The 24,924-nt window shown below is 45.6% G+C and overlaps 1 protein-coding gene across 1 annotated transcript in view; it reads right to left on the reverse strand.

Annotated features, from left to right (window-relative positions):
• LOC144610509 (voltage-dependent P/Q-type calcium channel subunit alpha-1A-like) overlaps window positions 1–24,924 on the reverse strand; it is a 398,212-nt gene that overhangs the window by 312,383 nt on the left and 60,905 nt on the right. The window contains exons 3-5 of the mRNA XM_078429269.1: window positions 9,309–9,362; window positions 8,732–8,739; window positions 64–95 (exon numbers count right to left, since the gene is read on the reverse strand). Coding sequence (XP_078285395.1) covers window positions 64–95; window positions 8,732–8,739; window positions 9,309–9,362 — 94 coding nt within the window. The remainder of the gene's footprint in view (window positions 1–63; window positions 96–8,731; window positions 8,740–9,308; window positions 9,363–24,924) is intronic.

The following is a 24,924-nucleotide window of genomic DNA, read 5'->3' on the forward strand; positions in this document are numbered from 1 at the left end:
GTCAGGCAGCATCTCAGGAGAGAAGGAATGGGTGACGTTTCGGGTCAAGACCCTTCTTCAGACTGATGTCAGGGGGGCGGGCTCATCCCCGGGCACTTTCCCCTGCAACCGCACGAGATGCAACACCTGTCCCTTTACCTCCCCCCTCAACTCCATCCAAGGACCCAAACAGTCTTTCCAGGTGAGACAAAGGTTCACCTGCACCTCCTCCAACCTCATCTATTGCATCCGCTGTTCTAGATGTCAACTTATTTACATCGGCGAAACCAAGCGCAGGCTCGGCGATCGCTTCGCTCAACACCTGCGCTCGGTCCGCATTGACCAAACTGATCTCCCAGTGGCCGAGCACTTCAACACCCCCTCCCACTCCCAGTCTGACCTTTCTGTCATGGGCCTCCTCCAGTGCCATAGTGAGGCCCACCGGAAATTGGAGGAACAGCACCTCATATTTCACCTGGGCAGCTTGCAGCCCAGTGGTATGAACATCGACTTCTCCAACTTTAGATAGTTCCTCTGTCCCTCTCTTCCCCTCCTCCTTCCCAGATCTCCCTCTATCTTCCTGTCTCCACCTATATCCTTCCTTTGTCCCGCCCCCCTGACATCAGTCTGAAGAAGGGTCTCGACCCGAAACGTCACCCATTCCTTCTCTCCTGAGATGCTGCCTGACCCGCTGAGTTACTCCAGCATTATGTGAATAAATACAGAAGATGGAGGGGATTGGAACCCATTACAGCCGGGGCTGTGGAGACGGAGACGCTAATCACACTTAAATAGGCGATGTGCATTCACCTCCAGCACCCGCGGATCACGAGCTGGGAAGTGAGATTGAGATGGATAGCTCTTCTACAGCCGACAAGCACAATGGAATAAATAGCCTCTTTTTTAATGGTGACCTCTATGTGATCCTAAAATTAGACAGGGACTGAGAAATACTCGGCGACTTAAAATTTACAGGGCTCAGGACAAAGCGCTGAGAAAGGGCAAAACAATGCTAACTCTTGTGTCGAAACATAGACAATAGGTGCAGGAGGAGGCCATTCGGCCCTTTGAGCCTGCACCGCCATTCAATGTGATCATGGCTGATCATTCTCAATCAGCACCCCGTTCCTGCCTTCTCCCCATACCCCCTGACTCCGCTATCCTTAAGAGCTCTATCTAGCTCTCTCTTGAATGCATTCAGAGAATTGGCCTCCACTGCCTTCTGAGGCAGTGAATTCCACAGATTCATAACTCTCTGACTGAAAAAGATTTTCCTCATCTCCGTTCAAAATGGCCTACCCCTTATTCTTAAACTGTGGCCCCTGGTTCTGGACTCCCCCAACATTGAGAACATGTTTCCTGCCTCTAATGTGTCCAACCCCTTAATAATCTTATATGTTTCGATAAGATCCCCTCTCATCCTACTAAATTCCAGTGTATACAAGCCTAGCCGCTCCAGTCTTTCAACATAAGACAGTCCCGCCATTTCAGGAATTAACCTAGTAAACCTACGCTGCACGCTCTCAATAGCAAGAATATCCTTCCTCAAATTTGGAGACCAAAACCAGGCAGCTTCTGGGCGTTTACAGTCAATAGACAATAGAAAATAGGTGCAGGAGAAGGCCATTCGGCCCTTCGAGCCAGCACCGCCATTCAATGTGATCATGGCTGATCATTCTCAATCAGAACCCCGTTCCTGCCTTCTCCCCATACCCCCTGACTCCGCTATCCTTAAGAGCTCTATCTAGCTCTCACTTGAATGTATTCAGAGAATTGGCCTCCACTGCCCTCTGAGGCAGAGAATTCCACAGATTCACAACTCTCTGACTAAAAATGTTTTTCCTCATCTCTGTTCTAAATGGCCTACCCCTTATTCTTAAACTGTGGCCCCTGGTTCTGGACTCCCCCAACATTGGGAACATGTTTCCTGCCTCTAACGTGTCCAACCCCTTAATAATTTTATACGTTTCGATAAGATCCCCTCTCATCCTTCTAAATTCCGCCCCCTCAATAGCAAGAATATCCTTCCTCAAATTTGGAGACCAAAACTGCACACAGTACTCCAGGTGTGGTCTCACTAGGGCCCTGTACAACTGCAGAAGGACCTCTTTGCTCCTATACTCAACTCCTCTTGTTATGAAGGCCAACATTCCATTGGCTTTCTTCACTGCCTGCTGTACCTGCATGCTTCCTTTCAGTGACTGATGCACTAAGACACCCAGATCACGTTGTACGTCCCCTTTTCCTAACTTGACACCATTCAGATAATAATCTGCCTTCCTATTCTTACCACCAAAGTGGATAACCTCACACTAATCTACATTAAACTGCATCTGCCATGCATCCACCCACTCACACAACATGTCCAAGTCACCCTGCAACCTCATAGCATCTTCCTCACAGTTCACACTACCACCCAGCTTTGTATCATCGGCAAATTTGCTAATGGTACTTTTAATCCCTTCCCAGACTATGGATCCCCTTAGACAATAGTCAATAGACAATGGACAATAGACAATAGGTGCAGGAGGAGGCCATTCGGCCCTTCGAGCCAGCACCGTCATTCAATGTGATCATGGCTGATCATCCAAAATCAGTACGCCGTTCCTGCTTTCTCCCCACATCCCTTGATTCCGTTAGCCCTAAGAGCTCTATCTAACTCTCTCTTGAAAACATCCAGTGAATTGGCCTCCACTGCCATGCTGTTTTTTAGCACAAGCCCAAGTAAAATCGTACAGCAGACCTCACCTAGGCAGTACACTCCAGAACCAGGGGTCACAATTTTAGAATAAGGGGGAGGCCATTTAGGGCTTTGATGAGGAAAAACTTTTTCACCCAGAGAGTTGTGAATCTGTGAAATTCTCTGCCACAGAAGGCAGTGGAGGCCAATCCACTGGATGTTTTCAAGAGAGTTAGATACAGCTCTTAGGGCTAACGGAATCAAGGGAAAAAGCAGGAACGGGGTACTGTTTTTGTCTGATCAGCCATGATTATATTGAATGTCGGTATCTCTGGAGATGCTGCCTGACCCGCTGAGTTACTCCAGCATTTTGTGATCTCCAGAGATGCTGCCTGACCCGCTGAGTTACACCAGCATTTTGTGATCTCCAGAGATGCTGCCTGACCCGCTGAGTTACTCCAGCATTTTGTGATCTCCAGAGATGCTGCCTGACCCGCTGAGTTACTCCAGCATTTTGTGATCTCCAGAGATGCTGCCTGACCCGCTGAGTTACTCCAGCATTTTGTGATACCTTCCATTTGTACCAGCATCTGCAGTTATTTTCCTACACCTATTGAATGTCGGTGCTGGCTCAAAGGGCTGAATGGCCTACACCTATTTTCTACGTTTCTGTGTTTCTCTATCCAAAGCGTTTAGCTATCAGAATGCAAAAAAAAATCAATCGATGTGAGACAATAGACAATAGGTGCAGGAGGAGGCCATTCGGCCCTTCGAGCCAGCACCGCCATTCAATGTGGTGAGAATGCTGATCATTCTCAATCAGTACACCGTTCCTGCCTTCTCCCCATACCCCCTGACTCCGCTAACCTTAAGAGCTCTATCTAGCTTTGGCGAGATTTGGTTTCTTTTTTTTTTACACGGCTTTCAATCGAAGCGTTGCAGCAAATTCGTCTCTCACACACGACGAGAGGGACCCCGGCCAGGCCTGGCTTTCTTCCTCGCTCAGAGCACTGCAGATCCGCACAGCATGTCCTGCTGTTTGTGCCCCTCATCAATGACCTGCTTTCACTTTGAACAAGAGCTCTGGAGGCATCACTCACTGATAAATACACCCTGCTGCGGGCTTTTGGGCAGTGCTGATTGGTGCAGGGCTTATAGTGGCTGAATCAGCGTGTGCCACGAGTGGATTTCTATATTGGCATTCACGCCGGTATTTCTGGCAGCTGAGTAATTGCAGGATGGAACTTGGAGAGGCTGGGAGCTGTTACAGGCATCTGCATCAATCCCTTCTTTACAATAAAACTATAAAGACCTGCTGCAAACCAACATTTAGAAAATGAAAAGGACACAGAGTGCTGGAGTAACTCAGCGGGTCAGGCAGCATCTCTGGAGAACATGGATAGGTGACGTTTCACAGAGTGCTGGAGTAACTCAGTGGGTCAGGCAGCATCTCTGGAGAACATGGATAGGTTTATTCACAAAATGCTGGAGTAACTCAGCAGGTCAGGCAGCATCTCGGGAGAGAAGGAATGGGTGACGTTTCGGGTCGAGACCCTTCTTCAGACTGATGTCAGGGGGGCGGGACAAAGGAAGGATATAGGTGGAGACATGGATAGGTGACGTTTCACAGAGTGCTGGAGTAACTCAGCGGGTCAGGCAGCATCTCTGGAGAACATGGATAGGTGACGTTTCACAGAGTGCTGGAGTAACTCAGCGGGTCAGGCAGCATCTCTGGAGAACATGGATAGGGGACGTTTCGGGTCAGGACCCTTCTTCAGACTGATGTATGCCACCTATCTGTGTTCCTACACAATGAGTCAAACAACACGGAAACAGGCCCTACGACCCAACGTGCCCATGCCAACCAAGGAGCCACATCTATGCTAGTCTTACCTTCACAAGATCATAAATATTAGGAGCAGAATTAGGCCATTCGGCCCATCAAGCCATTCGATCATGGCTGATCTATCTCTCCCTCGCAACCCCATTCTCCTGCTTTCTCCCCATAACTTCTGACACCCGTACTAATCAACTAATCCCCTTTCAACGAAGGTAGACACAAAATGCTGGAGTAACTCAGCGGGTCAGGCAGCATCTCTGGAGAGAAGGAATGGGTGACGTTTCGGGTCGAGACCGTTCTTCTCCTTTCAACGTTGCCCCCTCATTGAGATCTACAAGAACATTAAGAGTGGTTGAAGGGTAGACAATGGGAGGCTGTGTCTTAGCCGGTGGGGGTGGGGGGGGAATGGAATGGGGGAGGGGGGTCAAGCAAGAGGTCGGCAACTTGGTGATGAGATGAGGTGCGTTTTCCTCACACTGAGACTCACTCTGTACTAATCAAGAATCTGCCAGTTTCTGCCTTCAAAATATCCATTGACCTGCATGCTATCCCTCTCAGCCTTTCCAAGAAGAGTCCAAGAAGCCCTTCTTGCTTAAGTCCATACTCCGCCAGCTCCAGTTTAAATTCCATTTGGAATATTTTGGAGAACCAAGAACCAATCCAGGGTTCGCTGGTGGGCATGGATGTAGTGGGCCGAATGGCCTGTTTCCATGCTGTATCTCCAAACTCTCTATCCACGTCTGTCCAAATCTCTTTCCCAGTCATATTCTCCAGAGATGCTGCCTGACCCACTGAGTTCCTCCAGCACTCTCGCTCTTTTTTTTTTGCAAACCAGCACCTGCAGCTCCTTGGTTCTGCAGATGAATTAATAGCAGGCTGTTTTTCTTCGGATGGCCGTTACCAGATAGCGTGGGTACCAGAAGAACTGTTTTTTAAGAGGAGCATCATTGGATCTTTCAAATCCAGCCCTGAACAAGTTAGATTTCTGTTTAACCCTCAAGGAACTGCAGATGCTGGGATTGTCAGCAAGAAACACAGTGGAGGAGGAACTCAGCGGGTCAGGCAGCATCTGTGGAGGGAGTGGACAGATGACATTTCAGGTCGGGACCCTTCTTCAGACTCCTCAGCAGAGTTCCTCCAGCAAGGTTTTTCTCTAAACATCTATTTAACTACCTCTCTGCAATCAATCAGACCTACGCTGAAGTATTAGAATGCAAAAAAAGACTGTCTTTTCTCCAGAACAAGGGGTCACAGTTTAAAGATAAGGCGGAAGTCTTTTAGGACCGAGATGAGAACGTTTTTTTTCACACAGAGAGTGGTGAATCTGTGGAATTCCCTGCCACAGAAGGTAGTTGAGGCCAGTTCATTGGCTATATTTAAGAGGGAGTTAGATGTGGCCCTTGTGGCTAAAGGGATCAGGGGGTTTGGAGAGAAGGCAGGTACGGGATACTGAGTTGGATGATCAGCCATGATCATATTGAATGGCGGTGCAGGCTCGAAGGGCCGAATGGCCTACTCCTGCACCTATTTTCTATGTTTCTATGTTTCAAGATCAGGGGTGCAAGACTACGAGTGTGTAAAGATGGGCTGCCAAGGATCATGTGCAGGCAGATGAGATTACTTTATCTTGGCATCACATCCAGCACAGACCCTGTGGGCCGAAGGGCCTGTCTCTGTGCTGTACCGCTCCATGATCTATATTTGGGTCCTGAGATGCTTCTCACAGAGGGGCAGGTCTCCCGAACACAGCTTCCATCAATTTGCAACGCTGCGCTCCATGGAAGTCATCATCCTTCGAGGAGTCTTTCCCAAATGAATATCTTTTGGGAACACTCTCTTTCATAAGTCCAGGAATGGCAGTGCTCGAGAACAATCTTACACAGTCTGAATCAGTCTGAAGAAGGGTCTCGACCCGAAACTCGACCCATTCCTTCTCTCCAGAGATGCTGCCTGACCCGCTGAGTTACTCCAGCATCTTGTGTCTACCTTCGATTTTTACCAGCAGTTTCTTTCCTGAACAATCTTACACTACTGCTAAAGGACAATATTACTCCAAAGGAGTAACAGGCAGTAATACCCTGCTTCTAAACTACAGGGCTTGAAACTTGTGGGTCTGATCTCAACCAGGAAAGGTCACCCATTCCTTCTCTCCAGAGATGCTGCCTGTCCTGCTGATTTACTCCAGCTTTTTGTGTCTACCTTCACTCTGATCCTCTTAGCCCAAGTGTAGGATATATCTCCTATGATCTCAAGTTACTTTGTGGTTGGTTGTTCAGAGGTCATCTGAAGATCTAGCCAGCTTTCTTTAATGTTATTAAGCTTCTTAACAATAATATATGAATTTACACGAGGAAAGCACAAAGCGTAGCAGATTTGCCTCAGATCTCAAATTGACTTTTTCTACGTTTGGGTGCACAGCGTCGCAGCGGGTAGAACTGCTGCCTCACAGCGCCAGAACCCTGGGATCAATCCTGATTATGGGTGCTGCCTGCCTGGAGTTTATACATTCTCTCTCTGACCACTTACTGAAGAGAGAAAAGGCCTAGAGAGAGAGAAAGTGGAGAGGATGTTTCCACTAGTGGGAGAGTCTAGGTCCAGAGCCAATAGCCTCAGAATAAAAGGACGTACCTTTAGGAAGGAGATGAGGATGAATTTCTTTAGCCAGAGGGTGGTGAATCTGTGAAATATATTGTCACAGGGGTTGTGGAGGTCAAGTCAGTGTTAAAGGTCCTCTTACACCACATCATGATTCTTTCCAGATTAAAATCCATAGATATTTTCATAAAAAAAGCATGTGGCCCACTTCAAAGCGATTCCACTTTCATCGAACAGTACCAAGGAACTGCAGATGCTAGTTTACCAAGGAACTGCAGATGCTGGTTCACCAAGGAACTGCAGATGCTAGTTTACCAAGGAACTGCAGATGCTAGTTTACCAAGGAACTGCAGATGCTAGTTTACCAAGGAACTGCAGATGCTGGTTCACCAAGGAAAGACACACAGTGTTGGAGCATTCGGTGGATCAGGCAGCATCCCTGGAGAACATGGATAGGTGATGTTTTGGGTTGAGACATTTCCTCAGACTAATTATAGGGACCCAAGATATTTTTTAAAAAGGACATAAAAGATGCCATCAAACCTTTCCTTATCTTGCTTTTAGTGGGGATAAAATGGATTCCTTTTTACCCCGAACATGATTTTGTACAGAATGCGAGAGTTAGGATCGGAACAAATTGGAGATGGCAGTCAGCAGATCATTTGTAAATTAAATTGCAGGCCACCTCTTATTAGATGCTGATTTATTGTTGTACTTTCATGAAATGCATTCCTTTTCTCCTCACAGTCTAAATGCCAGCAAATATTGATGGCCTCTCCCCACTGGTGTGGGTCCAAGGCAATTAGAGATTCTTTTTCACAATGGAAAGCCTTTAGGCTTGTTGAGAAAGATTCAGTCAATTCCGATCATTGGGGTGAGTCACAGCAGCAGCAGTAGCAGTAGCAGTAGCTCACCAGGGCCAAAGACACAGGAGAAGTAATGATATGAAGGAGCCAAGGGAACGGGCAAGATTCCAGAGAGTGGGAGGCTCGGGATGAGTTCAGATGAGGAGATGGCTAGACGCGAGTGCAGACGGAGGAAGACACTGGAACCAAGCTTGGCGCACTCTTGCCAGGGTTGACAGTGTGAGGCAGCAATGGTGGCACCTCAGGTAGTCCTGTTGGAGTGGTGGAAAACCAAAGATACTAGAGGAGCAAGATAGACCACTCGACCCTAAAAACCGTAGTATGTCACGGCGCCATTTTAGTAGGCAGAAACTTGCAGAAACATTTAAAAAGAAAAATAACAAAAATCTGATAGAGATATATTCTGCATTTTTATGGTATCATCACACATACTGTTCCCCCAAAACATTGATTACACTGCTAGAGGCAGAGCGAACGGCGGGTTTTGCCAACTAAAATGGCGGACGTTACGCTCCTTTGCGTACTACACTTCAGTCTAGGCGATTTCGACGGAGTGGTACATCTTGCTCCTCTAGTATCTTTGGTGGAAAGTGAGCCATTACCTGATCAGATCCTTGTAGTGCTGAGTCCAACCAACGCACCTCAAGAAGTCCTGAAGGACAGACGAAGACACAAGGTGCTGGAGTAACTCAGCAGGTCAGGCAGCATCTCTGGACAACATGGATCGATGACGTTTTCTATGTGTGATGTTTCCTATTCATGTTCTGCAGCGATGCTGCCTGACCCGCTGAGTCCCTCAGCACTGTGTGTCTTCTTTGGTTAAACCAGCATCTGCAGTTCCTTGCTTTCACTCCTAGACGAGAGTTTGCTATTCCAAAATCTGGTTCTAGTGGTCAAAATTAAATATGTTTCAAGAGTTCTGGCCCAGTGGCTCAGCGGTAGAGTTGCTGCCTCACAGCGCCGGAGACCTGGGTTCGACCCTGACTACGGGTGCTGTCCGTATAGAGTTTGTACGTTCTCCCCGTGACCTGCTCTCCGAGATCTTCGGTTTCCTCCCACACTCCAAAGACGTACAAGTTTGTAGGTTAATTGGTTTGATATAAATGTAAAATTGCTCCTAGTGTGTGTAGGATAGAGTGAGTGTAGGATGATCGCCGGTCGGTGCGGACTCGATGGGCCAAAGGTCTTGCTTCCACGCTGTATCTCTAAACTAAACTAAAAGTTCCAGGGACCATAGAAAATTCAGACCGCCACATGGAAGCCTTTTGGCCCATTGTGCCTGACCCTGGTCAGAAAGAACCTAATTCTACCTTCCAGCATTTATCCAGAAGCCCTGTAAGTCAAATACAAAAGAGATAGCCAGATACAGTCGAGTATTGCCGTAGCCAAGCATAAGTAAATTGTACAGAAATAATCTACTAAACCCAAATGCAAGAGGGATCATGTTTTGGCACCACTTTCCTCAAAATCCAGTCCACGCTCTAGTTCTTATGAGCCCACACAATGGTAATATATAGTATAAGAAAATAACTGCAGATGCTGGTACAAATCGAAGGTATTTATTCACAAAATGCTGGAGTAACTCAGCAGATCAGGCAGCATCTCAGGAGAGAAGGAATGGGCGACGTTTCGGGTCGAGACCCTTCTTCAGACTGATGTCAGGGGGGCGGGACAAAGGAAGGATATAGGTGGAGACAGGAAGATAGAGGGAGATCTGGGAAGGAGGAGGGGAAGAGAGGGACAGTGGAACTATCTAAAGTTGGAGAAGTCAATGGGCTGGCTGCAAGCTGCCCAAGCGAAATATGAGGTGCTGTTCCTCCAATTTCCGGTGGGCCTCACTATGGCACTGGAGGAGGCCCATGAATAATATAATTAGTCCTCATATTATATTAACTATAGCAATAAAAAATTTGTATTGTATTATTACCAACCATGGACAAGTAAATGCTATACTATAAACTATCACACACTGATCTCCAGAAAGACATCACTGCCTACAACAGCACTCCCCTTCAATACTGAAGGAGAACAGAATACATTTTTGTCTTCTCGACTCCAAATTCAGGATCTTCTATCACTGGTACTGCTGGAACATCTGTAGCACACTGCAGCTGTTGGGTATTGTGTGATCGCTGGGAATTATCAATCCCAGTAAAAAATCATGAGAGGAATAGATCGGGTAGATGCACAGAATCTCTTGCCCAGAGTAGGGGAATCGAGGACCAGAGGACATAGGTTCAAGGTGAAGGAGAAAAGATTTAATAGGAATCCGAGGGGTAACTTTTTCACACCAAGGGTGGTGGGTGTATGGAATGAGCTGCCAGAGGAGGTAGTTGAGGCTGGGACTATCCCAATGTTTAAGAAACAGACAGGTACATGGATAGGACAGGTTTGGAGTGATATGGACCAAGCGCAGGCAGGTGGGACTAGTGTAGCTGGGACATGTAGTGTAGGAAAATAACTGCTGGTACAAATCGAAGGTATTACAAAATGCTGGAGTAACTCTGCGGGTCAGGCAGCATCTCAGGCGAGGAGAGAAGGAATGGATGACGTTTCGGGTCGAGACCCTTCTTCAGACTGTAGCTGGGACATGTTGGCTGGTGTGGGCAAGCTGGGCCAAAGAGCCTGTTTCCACACTGTATCACTGTATCCCACCAGTGGTTCAGTGGGAGTACGTTGCATGATTAGGGATTATGTGGAGCCCCTTAGAAGGAGCCACATCTGGTCTGTCCTGATGATCAAAGAACAGACTGGTAAAGCCCGAATCCTCACTCCACCATGTAGAAGGATCAGTCTCTGCCAACAGGTCTGTTCCCCCATCAATTTTACCGAAGCCGATTAACCTACAAACATCACTACGTCGATCAGTCTGAAGAAGGGTCTCGACCCGAAACGTCACCCATTCCTTCTCTCCCGAGATGCTGCCTGACCTGCTGAGTTACTCCAGCATTTCGTGAATAAATACCTTCGATTTGGACTCCCCCAACATTGGGAACATGTTTCAATCCCCTAATTATCTTATATGTTTCAATAAGATCCCCCCTCATCCTTCTAAATTCCAGTGTATACAAGCCCAATCGCTCCAGCCTTTCAACATACGACAGTCCCGCCATTCGGGGAATTAACCTAGTGAACCTACGCTGCACGCCCTCCATAGCAAGAATATCCTTCCTCAAATTTGGAGACCAAAACTGCACACAGTACTCCAGGTGCGGTCTCACCAAGGCCCGGTACAACTGCAGAAGGACCTCTTTGCTCCTATACTCAACTCCTCTTGTTATGAAGGCCAACATTCCATTGGGGGTGCAGATGCATAACTAATAATACTAATAATGGACAACCATTCCAGAGATTGAAGCTAAGCTTTTAATGAACACGATTCAAAAATAACCTCTGGAATTTAAATTCAGTCAATTCAATTAAATAGTTTGTTTTTCCAGGAAACAAAATGACTAATAACTGTAATAATGAAATTATTAAATTGCCATAATGACCTGGCTGGCAGAGATGGAAATCTGTTCTATTTATCTATTCTGACCCATCCTCGACTCCTGCCCATTACTATGTAGTTGATGAGGAGCTGCCACCTGAATTGACTCAGCAAACCATTCACTTGTATAAATAACTACACTGAAAGACGATATGAATGAACTGAGTGGACCAACTGACAGTGATCAAACACAGGTCTGGAATGACACTGGCTTGGACAATGAGTCTCCACTCTTTGTTACACGGTCCAAATCCTGGAACTCTGCACCAGAAGCTCATTGGAAGCTGTTCACCACACAGACCATGGTAGAGTTGCTGCCTTACAGAGACTGCCAGAGACCCGGGTTCCATCCTGACTACGGGTGCTGTCTGTACCGAGTCCCCGTGACCTGCGTGGGTTTTCTCCAGGATCCAGGAGTTGAGGCCAGTTCATTGGCTATATTTAAGAGGGAGTTAGATGTGGCCCTTGTGGCTAAAGGGATCAGGGGGTATGGAGAGAAGGCAGGTACAGGATACTGAGTTGGATGATCAGCCATGATCATATTGAATGGCGGTGCAGGCTCGAAGGGCCGAATGGCCTACTCCTGCACCTATTTTCCATGTTTCTATCTTTGGTTTCCTCCCACACTCCAAAGACCTACAGGTTTGTAGGTTAATCTGCTTCGGTAAAGTTGTAAATTGTCCCTTGTGTGTGTAGGACAGTATTAGTGTGCGGGGATCGCTGGTCGGTGCGGACTTGGTGGGTCAAAGAGCCTGTTTCCACGCTGTATCTCTAAACTAAACTTTAAAAAATCTCAACAAAGCACATCTTCTCAAGGTCATGTGTTGACAGCTTTGTGCAGAATCCTCATGCCCTATCATTTTTTAAATGGACAAGTAATCTCTGGAATATCGGAGGTCGAGGGGAGACTAGATTGGTCTATAAAATAATGAGAGGCATAGATAGGGTAGACAGTCAGAACATTTTCTTGATTACAGTTTAATAACTGCGAAAAAATTAATACTTAAATTTTGGAAAAAAACAATAACACCCACAATTAAAATGTGGACTACGGAAATGACAGAGACCCTGCATTTGGAAAAAATAAGATTTGCCTTAATTGACAAACCTGAGTTATTTTTTAAAATATGGTCTCCATTTATTGAATTTTTAGAAAAGTAAATGGGTTTGAGTTTAGGGTTGGATGTACAACTGTGGTTATAGTCTCCCAGATCTACCCCCTTTAATTTTTATAGTTATACCTTTTTTAAAAAAAAATTATTCTCTCTTCCCAATAGTTTATAGTTTTTTTTTCTTTCTTCTTTATTTTTTATTTTCTCTCTTTAAAAATTTAAAAATTGAAGCTATGTAAGAACTTTGTAACAAATTTGTCTTTTATTTCTATTTGTACATATGCTTTTCAAAAATAAAAATATTTTTTAAAAAAAGAACCTCTTCCCTCCCATTGCAACAGAGATCTAACAGTGAAAGAATTGACTTTTCTAAAGTATCGCCTTAATATTTTCTTATATTTTGGCATGCATGAGTACCTCTATAGCTAAAGGGCATAGCTATAAGACGAGAGAGGAAAGTTTAATGGAGATGAGTGGGGCTAGTTTTTTTTTTACACAGAGAGTGGTGGGATCCTCAACTCATTGCCAGGGATAGACACATCTCAGGCAGCATCTCTGGAGAGAAGGAATGGGTGACGTTTCGGGTCGAGACCCTTCTTCAGACTGATGTCAGGGGAGTGGGCGGTACAGAGGTAAAATGTAGTCGGAGTCAGTAAGACGTGGGAGAACGGGAGAGGGAAAGCAAGGGCTACTTGAAGTTAGAGAAGTCAATGTTCAATTGCCAGGGGCAGTGGTGGAGGTAGATATGATCGTGGCGTTTACAGAGGAACATGTAAGTGCAGGGATTTATTCACAAAATGCTGGAGTAACTCAGCAGGTCAGGCAGCATCTCAGGAGAGAAGGAATGGGTGACGTTTCGGGTCGAGACCCTCAAGGTATGTAAGTGCAGGGAATGGGGGGATATGGATCATGTACAGGCAGATGAGATCAGTTTAACTGAGCATCATATTCAGCACAAACATCGCGGGCCGAAGGACACATTCCTATGCTGTACTGTTCGATGTTCTAGGTAGAGCAGTACCAAAGATACTAGAGATGGACCACTCCGTTGAAATCGCCTGTACTGAAGTGTAGTATGCAAAGGAGCGGAACTTCCGCCATTTTAGTAAGCAAAACTCATCGATCGCTCTGCCTCTCGCAGTGTAATCAGTGTTGTGGGGGAACAGTATGTGTGATGATACCATTAAAATGCAGAATATATCTCATCTACCAACTCACAGGTTTGTTATTTTTCTTTTAAAATGTTTCTGCAAGTTTCTGCCTACTAAAATGGTGCCATGACGTACTACGGGTTTTAGGGTCGAGTGGTCTATCTTGCTCCTCTAGTATCTTTGGTTTACATTCTCACCACAGACTCAGAAGGTTGTAAGTTAAAATCTCGTGCCAGAGATCCCGGGAACATATCATATCATATCATATCATATATATACAGCCGGAAACAGGCCTTTTCGGCCCACCAAGTCCGTGCCGCCCAGCGATCCCCGTACATTAACACTATCCTACACCCACTTGGGACAATTTTATTTTTTTTACATTTACCCAGCCAATTAACCTACATACCTGTACGTCTTTGGAGTGTGGGAGGAAACCGAAGATCTCGAAGAAAACCCACGCAGGTCACGGGGAGAACGTACAAACTCCTTACAGTGCAGCACCCGTAGTCAGGATCGAACCTGAGTCTCCGGCGCTGCATTCGCTGTAAAGCAGCAACTCTACCGCTGCGCTATCTTCCTGCATCTAGCCTGTCCAATCCCTTAAGAATTTTATATGTTTCTATAAGATCCTCTCTCATCCTTCTACATTCCAGTGAACACAAGCCCAGTCGACCCATTCTTTGAAAGGGGAACAGAGCTAATGTTTCAGCTCAATGGTCTTTCATGAGACTTCACCCAGCTGAAATAGTACCTCTGCACTGGACAAAAATGCTTCGATCTCCAACACCTTTCTTTCCTGTTTTTGTTTCACCAAATGTCTCCAGTTACTGATGTGCTGCTGTTTCTCAGAGCAGCTGCAGTGTGAGAGGATGTGGGAGGTGCAACAGGAATGCAGGTCCTTCACTTGCTACAGTGGAAGTGTGTTCAGCTAGAAAATCAGTATTAATCCAGCTGAACCAGTATTGATATCAGTAACAATCCAGATGGATATTATTACTATAAGTATTATTGTTGGTATTAATATCACTAAATTGGTATTAATCCAGCTAGATCAGTATTAAATATCTATTAATATCAGTTTTTAAATCGGCTTTATTACAGGCAAATCAGTATTGATATCAGTAAATCGGTATTAATCCAATTGAATTAGTAAGGGAGGTATCACAAAATGCTGGAGTAACTCAGCGGGTCAGGCATCATCTCAAGAGAAAAGGAATGGGTGACGTTTCGGGTCGAGACCCTTCTTCAGATTAGTCATTAGTAATGATATCAGCACTAATATCGGTACTGATACTGATAACAGTACTGATAAGAGTACTGATAAGAGTACTGATAACAGTACTGATAACAGTACTGATAACAGTACTGATAACAGTACTGATAACAGTTCTGATAACAGTTCTGATAACAGTACTGATAACAGTACTGATAACAGTACTAATACCAGTACTAATACCAGTACTAATAGCAGTACTAATAGCAGTACTAATAGCAGTACTAATAGCAGTACTAATAGCAGTACTAATAGCAGTACTAATAGCAGTACTAATAGCAGTACTAATAGCAGTACTAATAGCAGTACTAATAGCAGTACTAATAGCAGTACTAATATCAGCAAATCATTATTAATCCAACTAGGTCAGTATTACATATCTATTAATATCAGTATTAACACAAAAAGCTGGAGTTACTCAGCAGGACTGGCACAATATCACAATATCAGCATTAATATCAGTAAATCAGCATTATTCCACATGGATGGTATTGATATCAGTAAATCAGTATTAATCCGGTTGAATCAGTTATGATATCGGTACTAATAATGATACTAATATCAATACTAATATCAATACTAATTCAGTGGGATGGTAAAGAACTCATATTGGAGTTGAAGAGGAGTTTTTGGGGAGTCCAGGACAAGACTCTTCCCGTGATTAACCCAATGAAATGGATCCATGTTATGGGACTGCATAGTTCACAGTGTTCTCGGCAAAACTGCCGAGTAAGCAGAAGCCGATAAACTTCGCAGTAATTGATGGGAACTTAGAGAGCCGTGTTAGGGTGCATTGTAAATGTAGGTCTTACTTAGCTCAATGTGGCTTAATATGGTAGTGGCTTTGCATTACTGTGAATGACCTAAATACATTTCAAAATGTATGCCGAATCAACGCAGAGCACAGCCAATTTGTCAAGATCATGATCTGAACATTTTTTGGGTTTGCATTCCATTGCAAAAAAACAAATCTATTTTTGTTTTAAAAATGTTTTTAAAATGATTATCTCTTCACTCAAACTGCAGCTGTTTTCTCCTGGTCCTTCATTGCAACAGAGAGCTAACTGTGAAAGGACTGATTTTTCCCAAAGTATTGGCTTGATACTTTCTTTATTTTTTTTGCATTCATAAGTAGCTTTGCCGATAGAACCAACTCAAATTTGTCATTTGTTTCATGCATAATGTCATAATGTCATAATCACAGATACACCTGGTTAGCCTGACCATGCTTTCAAATATCTAGACACCGAGAGCTGAAATTCTGGTCCAAATCCATGCCCCATCTCCCTCTCCATCTCCTCCCCTAAATCCCATCCAAATCCCTGCCCCATGTCCCTCTCCTCCCCTAAATCCCATCCAAATCCATGGCCCATCTCCTCTTCTCCCCCTAAATCCCATCCAAATCCATGGCCCATCTCCCTCTCCCTCTAAATCCCATCCAAATCCATGCCCCATCTCCCTCTCCTCCCTAAATCTCACTTCTTTCTCCTGCCTGTCGTGTGACTCCATCTACCAATTAATCAGGTTTGCCAGTCCCTATTTTGGTTTCGGCCCTGTGGCATCTCAGTCATAGCATGGAACACAGAGCAGTGCAGCACAGGAACTGGCCCTTCGGCCCACCAAGTCTGCTATGATGTCAATCTAAACCAATCCATCAGTCTGCTCATCCCTCTAATGCCTACCAGCTCATGCATCTGCCTAAATATTGCCATCATATCCTTTTCTACCATCCTGTTTGTTTTACTTTTTACTTTTAGAGATACAGTGCAGAAACAGGCCCTTCGGCCCACCGAGTCCGTGCCGACCAGCGATCCCTCCGTACACTAGCACTATCCTACGCACTAGGGACAATTTACAATTTTACCAAAGCCAGCTAACCTACAAACTGCACGTCTTTGGAATGTGGGAGCACCCAGAGAAAACCCACGTGGTCACGGGGAGAATGTACAAACTCCGTACAAACGTAGTCAGGATGGAACCCGGGTCTCTGGCGCTGTGAGGCAGCAACTCTGCCGCTGTGCCACCTTACCTCCTACCGTACAGGCTTCTAGGTTAATTAGCTTCTGTAAATTGTAAATAGTCCCTAGTGCGTAGGATAGTGCTGGCGTACTGGTCGGTGCAGGCTTGGAGGACCAAAGAGCCTGTTTCCACACTGCATCTCTAAAGTCACTGAGCTTGGGTGGAGGAGGGGGAGGGAAGATGGCGGCTCAGGAACAAGATACAATTATCGCAGAGGCCGCAACAAGGCTGACATTCTCAGCACATTAAGTCAGTCACTGCAGGAGTGGTGCTGAACAGATAAGCTTCAAATGTGTCCTGTTGTCTCAGCCATTGCCTGCAGGGACTGTAACATCATATACAATTCCAGCCACTGCAATTACAACAGCATCTATTCAAACACAGCAAATTTGACATTTACAGAACCTAAAAATATCATACTTAAATGATTGCTAATATAAATTTCAGGATTTGTGCATTGAAACATTGCTCGTATAAATCGTAGGATATTTCACTGTTTATCATTGACTTTTCGCCTTATCTCACCAACATGAATACATGAACACACCCCATTTGGCTAGAGCCATATTTGGCTCATAATCAGTGTCTGCACTGATAGCCCAAAGACACAAAATCAAATCCCAATTTGGTTTTGAAATCACAACTCAATCATAAATTCAACAATAAAAGTGGTCTTGCCTTTTTTACGCCTCTTCTCTTGCCTCAATACCTGGTCTCAATACCCATTTCTCCCCTTCCCTCTCTACTTCGGCCTATATTCCTTTCTCTGCCTTCACAATTTGCATCTCTTAGATTAGTTTAGTTAAGAGAAACAGCGCAGGAACAGGCCCTTCGGCCCACCGTGTCCGTGCCGGCCTGCCATCCCCACACACCAACGCTATCCTACGCACACGAGGGACGATTTGACATTTATACCAAGCCAATTAACCTACAAACCTGTACGTCTTTGGAGTGTGGGAGGAAACCAGAGGACCCAGAGGGAAACCCACGTGGGCACTGGGAAAACGTGCAAACTCCACCCAGTTAGCACCTGAGATCAGGATGGAAGTGACACACTGTCAGTAATGGATTGTCAGCCCAAACGTTCTGGTCTTTAACCTATAGGCTTCCTGCTGACTCTCGCTCCACTGAATACACCGGGGAATAAAATGAATGAAACCCTGTGCAGAGGGTGGCACGGCGGTAGAGTTGCTGCCTCACAGCGCCAGAGACCCGGGTTCCATCCTGACTATGGGTGCTGTCTGTACAGAGTTTGTGCGTTCTCCCCGTGACCACGTGGGCTTTCTCTGAGTGCTCCGGTTTCCTCCCACACTCCAGAGACGAACAGGTTTGTAGGATAATTGGCTTCAGGTAAAATTATAAATTGTCCCTAGTGTGTGTAGGATAGAGTTGATGTCTGGGATGATCGCTGGTTGGCATGGACTCGGTGGGCCGAAGGGCCTGCACTGCTGTGTATCTATAAAGTATCTCTAAACTAACGGATATCGATAGGCACCAGACAGCTGATAGAAATCTACATCCTTCGACAGTGGTCACCCAAGTCCCAGCTTTGCGGAAAAAGAGACACGTGGGTTTTCTCCGAGATCTTCGGTTTCCTCCCACACTCCAAAGAAGTACAGGTTCGTAGGTCAATTGGCTTGGTGTAAATGTAACTTGTCCCTCGTGTGCGTGGGATAGTGCTTAAGTGCGGAGATCGTTGGTCGGCACGGACACGATGGGCCGAAGGGCCTGTTTCCGTGCTGTATCTCTAAACTAAACTTAACTGGGTTTTTTTAAAATACTATTTGTCTCATGAAGAACTGGAAGTAGGGAAAGGAACTGACAGAATTTGCTGCAATACCCATTACATAAATTTGAGAAGTACAACTTAATAAAGAAATATCCTGCTGTGTTTTTAAGGAAGTGTTATCACGTACAGGATTGATGGAAAAATTATGACTGGTGATGAAAATTGATCGATTGCACGAAACAGCGTGGAAACAGGTCCTTCAGCCAACTCAGTCTCAGAGATAATGAGAATTGGCTTCCCTCAACAGACAATAGACAATTGGTGCAGGAGGAGACCATTCGGCCCTTTGAGCCAGCACTGCCATTCAATGTGATCATGGCTGATCATTCTCAATCAGTACCCCGTTCCTGCCTTCTCCCCATACCCCCTGACTCCGCTATCCTTAAGAGCTCTATCTAGCTCTCTTTTGAATGCATTCAGAGAATTGGCCTCCGCTGCCTTCTGAGGCAGAGAATTCCACAGATTCACAACTCTCTGACTGAAAAAGTTTCTCCTCATCTCCGTTCAAAATGGCCTACCCCTTATTCTTAAACTGTGGCCCCTTGTTCTGGACACCCCCAACATTGGGAACATGTTTCCTGCCTCTAACGTGTCCAACCCCTTAATAATCTTTTACGTTTCAATAAGATCCACTCTCATCCGTCTAAATTCCAGTGTATACAAGCCTAGTCGCTCCAGTCTTTCAACATATGACAGTCCCGCCATTCCGGGAATTAACCTGGTGAACCTATGCTGCACGCCCTCAATAGCAAGAATATCCTTTCTCAAATTTGGAGGTCAAAACTGCACACAGTACTCCAGGCGCGGTCTCACTAGGGGAAGGTGAACCCGTGGCACTCTTGACATCAGGAAAACAGTAGAGGCCACGTTGCAGAAACAAGAGCTGCAGACGCTGGTTAATTCACAAAAGGACACAAAGTGCTGGATTTTTACTCGGCGGGTAAGGCAGCATCTCTGGAGAACACGGATATGTCACAAAGGGATAAAGTGCTGGAGTAACTCAGCAGGTCAGGCAGATGCCTGCAGAAGGTCCTCGACACAAAACATCACCGATCCATGCTCCCCAGAGATGCTGCTAGACCTGCTGAGTTGCTCCAGCACTCTGTGTCCTAGGCCTCTAGCCAAGTTGTTGAAGAGATTTCAGTAGACCAGTGCATTTCTAGATACACATTGAGGTATGTGAGAAGCTATTGAACCAAAGGACCATCCAAGGTGCACACCAGGGCAGGGCAGAGAAGGATGAGAGGAGATCTTATCGAAACGTATAAGATTAATAAGCGGTTAGACACGTTAGAGGCAGGAAACATGTTCCCAATGTTGGGGGAGTCCAGAACAAGGGGCCACAGTTTAAGAATAAGGGGTAGGCCATTTAGAACTGAGATGAGAAAAAAACATTTTCACTCAGAGAGTTGTGAATCTGTAGAATTCTCTGCCTCAGAAGGCAATGGAGGCCGATTCTCTGAATGCATTCAAGAGAGAGCTAGATAGAGCTCTTAAGGATAGTGGAGTCAGGGGGTATGGGGAGAAGGCAGGAACGGGGTACTGATTGAGAATGAGCAGCCATGATCACATTGAATGGCGGTGCTGTTTCGAAGGGCCGAATGGCCTCCTCCTGCACCTATTGTCTGTTGTTTTGATGGGCCGAATGGCCACCACCTGTTATTGTCTAATTTCTACCCTTAATTAACACCACTGAAAGTCAAATGATTGCTAATGTTCTGGGTGTTTAAAGACTGACCCATTCACCTTAAGGTGACACAATGGATATGAAATTCTGTTTAAAGAGATTTTTTGTTTTCCTGAATGTAAGCTCTATGAAATGTGCTTTGTAAATTAATTCAATTAAATTATTGAATTGGCTGCTGAAGAGATGAGATTGAAGGATACAGTGAGACCGTTGATTCGTTGACTGAATGAAACGACAGCTACTTTGATAGGAAAGGTGTAAAGGAAGACAGACACAAAAAGCTGGAGTAACTCAGCGGGACAGGCAGCATCTCTGGAGAGACGGAATTGGTGACGTTTCGGGTCGAGACCCTTCTTCAGTCTGAAAATGCTGGAAACACTTCGTGTGAAGGAGGGTCTCGACCCGAAACGTCATCCATTCCTTCTCTCCAGAGATGCTGCCTGACCCGCTGAGTTACTCCAGCTATTTGTGTCTGTCTTAGGTTTCAACCAGCATCTGCAGTTCCTTATTAAACCAGGTGTAAAGAATACAATGCAAGAAAATGAGATGAGTGTAAAGAGGCACGAGGTGATCAGAATGAGCCTATTTCTGTGTCGTATGTTTTGATGATCTACAAAGACATGCAAAATACTCCATGATATCGCTTGCCTTAAAATCACTTCCACCCACTCTATAAACCTACGTTACGATAGAACGTTATTTGTCCCAGGAGGGAAATTGATCTGCCAACAGTCATAAACACACAAGATACGTGAAACATGAAATTAAAGTAACGAGTGGAAAGGCTTGGGGGATGGGCAAAGATTTGGGGGGAGGGGGGGGGTCAGTCTCAGTGTACCCCACGACAGAAGGGGGTGGAGTTGTACAGTTTGAGAGCCACAGGGAAGAAGGATGTCCTGTGGCGTTTTGTGCTGCATCTTGGTGGGACCAGTCTGTTGCTGAAGGTGCTCTTCAAGTTGACCAGTGTGTCATGGAGGGGGTGAGCTGTATTGTCCAGGATGCTCCGCAGTTTGAGGAGCATCCTCCCCTCCCCTCCTAAACCGACCAAATGCTGCCAAATCTAACCCTCGGCCTCAGAGTGGCTGATTGGGTGTCCAGATATTTTCTGACGAGAATCGGAGTAAACCTGAATGAAGTGTCTGTCAATGGCAGACCGCTATTTTAACTCCATACTGTTGACGACCTTCTACCGCTGCACCATCGAGAGCATCCTAACGCATGGCATCCCTGTGTGGTACCTCAGCTGCACGGAGGCAGAAAGGAAAGCTCTACAGCGGGTAGTCCATAGAGCTCAGAGGGCCATCGGAACACAGCTACCAGACTTGGAGGGCATCTACAACACACGATGCCTCAGAAAAGCCACCAGCATCCACAAAGACTCTTCACACCCCTGCAACAGTCTGTTCGAACTCCTTCCATCGGGCAGACGATACAAGGCCTTCTACACCCGCACCTCCAGACTCAGGAACAGCTTCATCCCCAGGGCCATAGCTGCTATGAACCGGTCCTGCTGAGCCGGATGGTCACAACGCATAGATCAACTTGCACTTTACCCTGTCTAAAACTGTTACATTTGTTTCGTTGGGTTGCTGTTGTCTAAATTACTTAAATTATTGCATCGTATGGGAGGCGCATTCCCAATCTCGTTGTACCCCTGGGTACAATGACAATAAAGATATATTGTATTGTATTGTATTGTATTGTGTTCTCTTCCAGTTACAAAGCGGGGATGAGCAAAGGACAGATTGCCAAACCACCCACCCATTCACCATATGTCTTTTTTGAAGAGAGATGCCTTGGATACAACAGAAACATGAAACATAGAAAATAGGTGCAGGAGTAGGTCATTCGGCCCTTCGAGCCAGATCCGCCATTCAAAATGTTCATGACTGATCATCCAGAATCAGACAGTGCACATCTGAAGAAGGGTCTCGACCCGAAACTCGGCTTGTACTCGCTGGAATTTAGAAGATTGAGGGGGGATCTTATAGAAACTCACAAAATTCTTAAGGGGTTGGACAGGCTAGATGCAGGAAGATTGTTCCCGGTGTTGGGGAAGCCCAGAACAAGGGGTCACAGTTTAAGGATAAGGGGGAAGTCTTTTAGGACCGAGATGGGAAAGTTTTTTTTCACACAGAGAGTGGTGAATCTGTGGAATTCTCTGCCACAGAAGGTTGTTGAGGCCAGTTCATTGGCTATATTAAAGAGGGAGTTAGATGTGGCCCTTGTGGCTAAAGGGATCAGCGGGTATGGAGAGAAGGCAGGTACGGGATGCTGAGTTGGATTTGGATGATCAGCTATGATCATATTGAATGCAGGCTCGAAGGGCCGAATAGCCTACTCCTGCACCTATTTTCTATGTTTTCTATGTTTCTATGAAACGTCACCCATTCCTTCTCTCCTAGATTCTGCCTGACCTGCTGAGTTACTCCAGCATTTTGTGATACCCAGAATCAGTACCCCGTTCCTGCTTTTTGCCCCCAACTCCCTTGATTCCTTCAGCCCAAAGAGCTAAAACTAACTCTCTCTTGAAAACAAGTTGGTGGCACAGTGGTAGAGTTGCTGCCTCACGGTGCTTGCAGCGCCAGAGACCCGGGTTCGATCCCGACTACGGGTGCTGTCTGCACGGAGTTTGTACGTTCTCCCCGCGACCAGGTGGAATTTCTCCGAGATCTTCAGTTTCGTACAGACGCACAAGTTTGTAGGTTAATTGGCTTGGTAAATGTAAAAATTGCCCCTAGTGTGCGTAATGTGCGGGGACCACTGGTCGGCGCGGACCCGGTGGGCCGAAGGGCCTGTTTCCGTGCAGTATCTGTAAACTAAACTAAAGCTGAAACAATGAACTACAAGGTTGTATCTGGCAGATTACGCCACCCTCCTCCTCACACAAGGGGTGATCTCTGTCCCATTAAGACGAGTAATGTCCATTAGTTGCTCAGTAATAGTAACAGGATTGTGTTTCCAACATTTTCCTAAACCTAGAGTTGCTGCCTCACAGCGTCAGAGACCCGGGTTCAATCCTGACCACGGGTGCTGTCTGTGCGGAGTTTGTACGTTCTCCCCGTGACCCGCGTGGGTTTTCTCCGGGTGCTCCGGTTTCCTCCCAAACTCCAAAGACCCAGATCTTTTTGCTGAGGATTCTGGAAAAGAACTTTAATCCCACAAGCCAGGGACAAGACACATAATGATCCATTTATAGATGCTTTGTTTGAGATATATATATATATATATATATATATAAAGATATTCCCCAAGGGGAAACAAAACCTGCATCTGAAACAAAAACATGTTCACTCCAGAAGACAGGAATATGAAGTAAAGATGTAGATAATTTAGGGGCTGCCAGCAAGTACACTTGTGAACATAAATCAAAAGAAAAATTTGCAGATGTTGCAAATCTGAAATAAAAAAAGATTCAGCAGGTCAGGCAGCATCTATGGAAAGAGTAATGGTTAATGTTTCAGATCCAGGACCCTGTCTTTATTTGTACAGGAAGCATCTGCAGATGCTGGATAAACCGAAGACAGACACAAAAAGCTGGAGTAACTCAACGGGTCAGGCAGCATCTCTGGAGAGAAGGAATGGGTGACGTTTCGGGTCGAGACCCTTCTTCAGACTTATTTATTCAGTCTGATGAAAGGTCCTGGACCTAAAACATCTGTTCTACTTTCTGCAGTTGCTGCCTAACTTTCCCAACAACCATCGGGCCATTGAACACCACAAACACCAACTGAATTACAAAGTGTCTTGCATTCTTAAGTTAGGAATGGGCAAAAGATGCTGGACCCTTGTAGTGACACCATGTCACCTTAACGAAGAGGCAAAGTTAGGGCCCTTCGTCAGTAGAAGGGTCCCAACCTGAAACATCACATAGAGCGCTTTAGGACAGCATGGTGGCGAGGAGTTAGAGTCGTTGCCTTACAGCGCCAGAGACCCAGGTTCCATCCTGACCACTGGTGCTGTCTGTACGGAGTTTGCACGTTCTCCGGGTGCTCCGGTTTCCTCCTGCACTGCAAAGACGTGCAGATTTGTACGTTAATTGGCGGTCTGTAAATCGTCCTTAGGGAATAGGATAGAAATAGTGTGGAGAACTATATGGATAGTTTAGAGATACATTGCGGAAACAGGCCCTTCAGCCAGCCGAGTCCATGGCGACCAAAGATACTAGAGGAACAAGATGGACCACTCCATTGAAATCGCCTATACTGAAGTGTAGTACGCAAAGGAGCGTAACGTCCGCCATTTTAGTAAGCAAAACCCGCTGTTCGCTCTGCCTCTCGCAGTGTAATCAGTGTCTTGGGGGAACAGTATGTGTGATGATACCATTAAAATTCAGAATATATCTCATCTATCAATTCACAGATTTTTGTTATTTTTCTTTTTAAATGTTTCTGCAAGTTTCTGCCTACTAAAATGGCGCCTACTAAAATGGCGCCTACT

The sequence above is a fragment of the Rhinoraja longicauda genome, chromosome 37, assembly GCF_053455715.1.
Source record: "Rhinoraja longicauda isolate Sanriku21f chromosome 37, sRhiLon1.1, whole genome shotgun sequence".
Classification (NCBI taxonomy): Eukaryota; Metazoa; Chordata; class Chondrichthyes; order Rajiformes; family Arhynchobatidae; genus Rhinoraja; species Rhinoraja longicauda.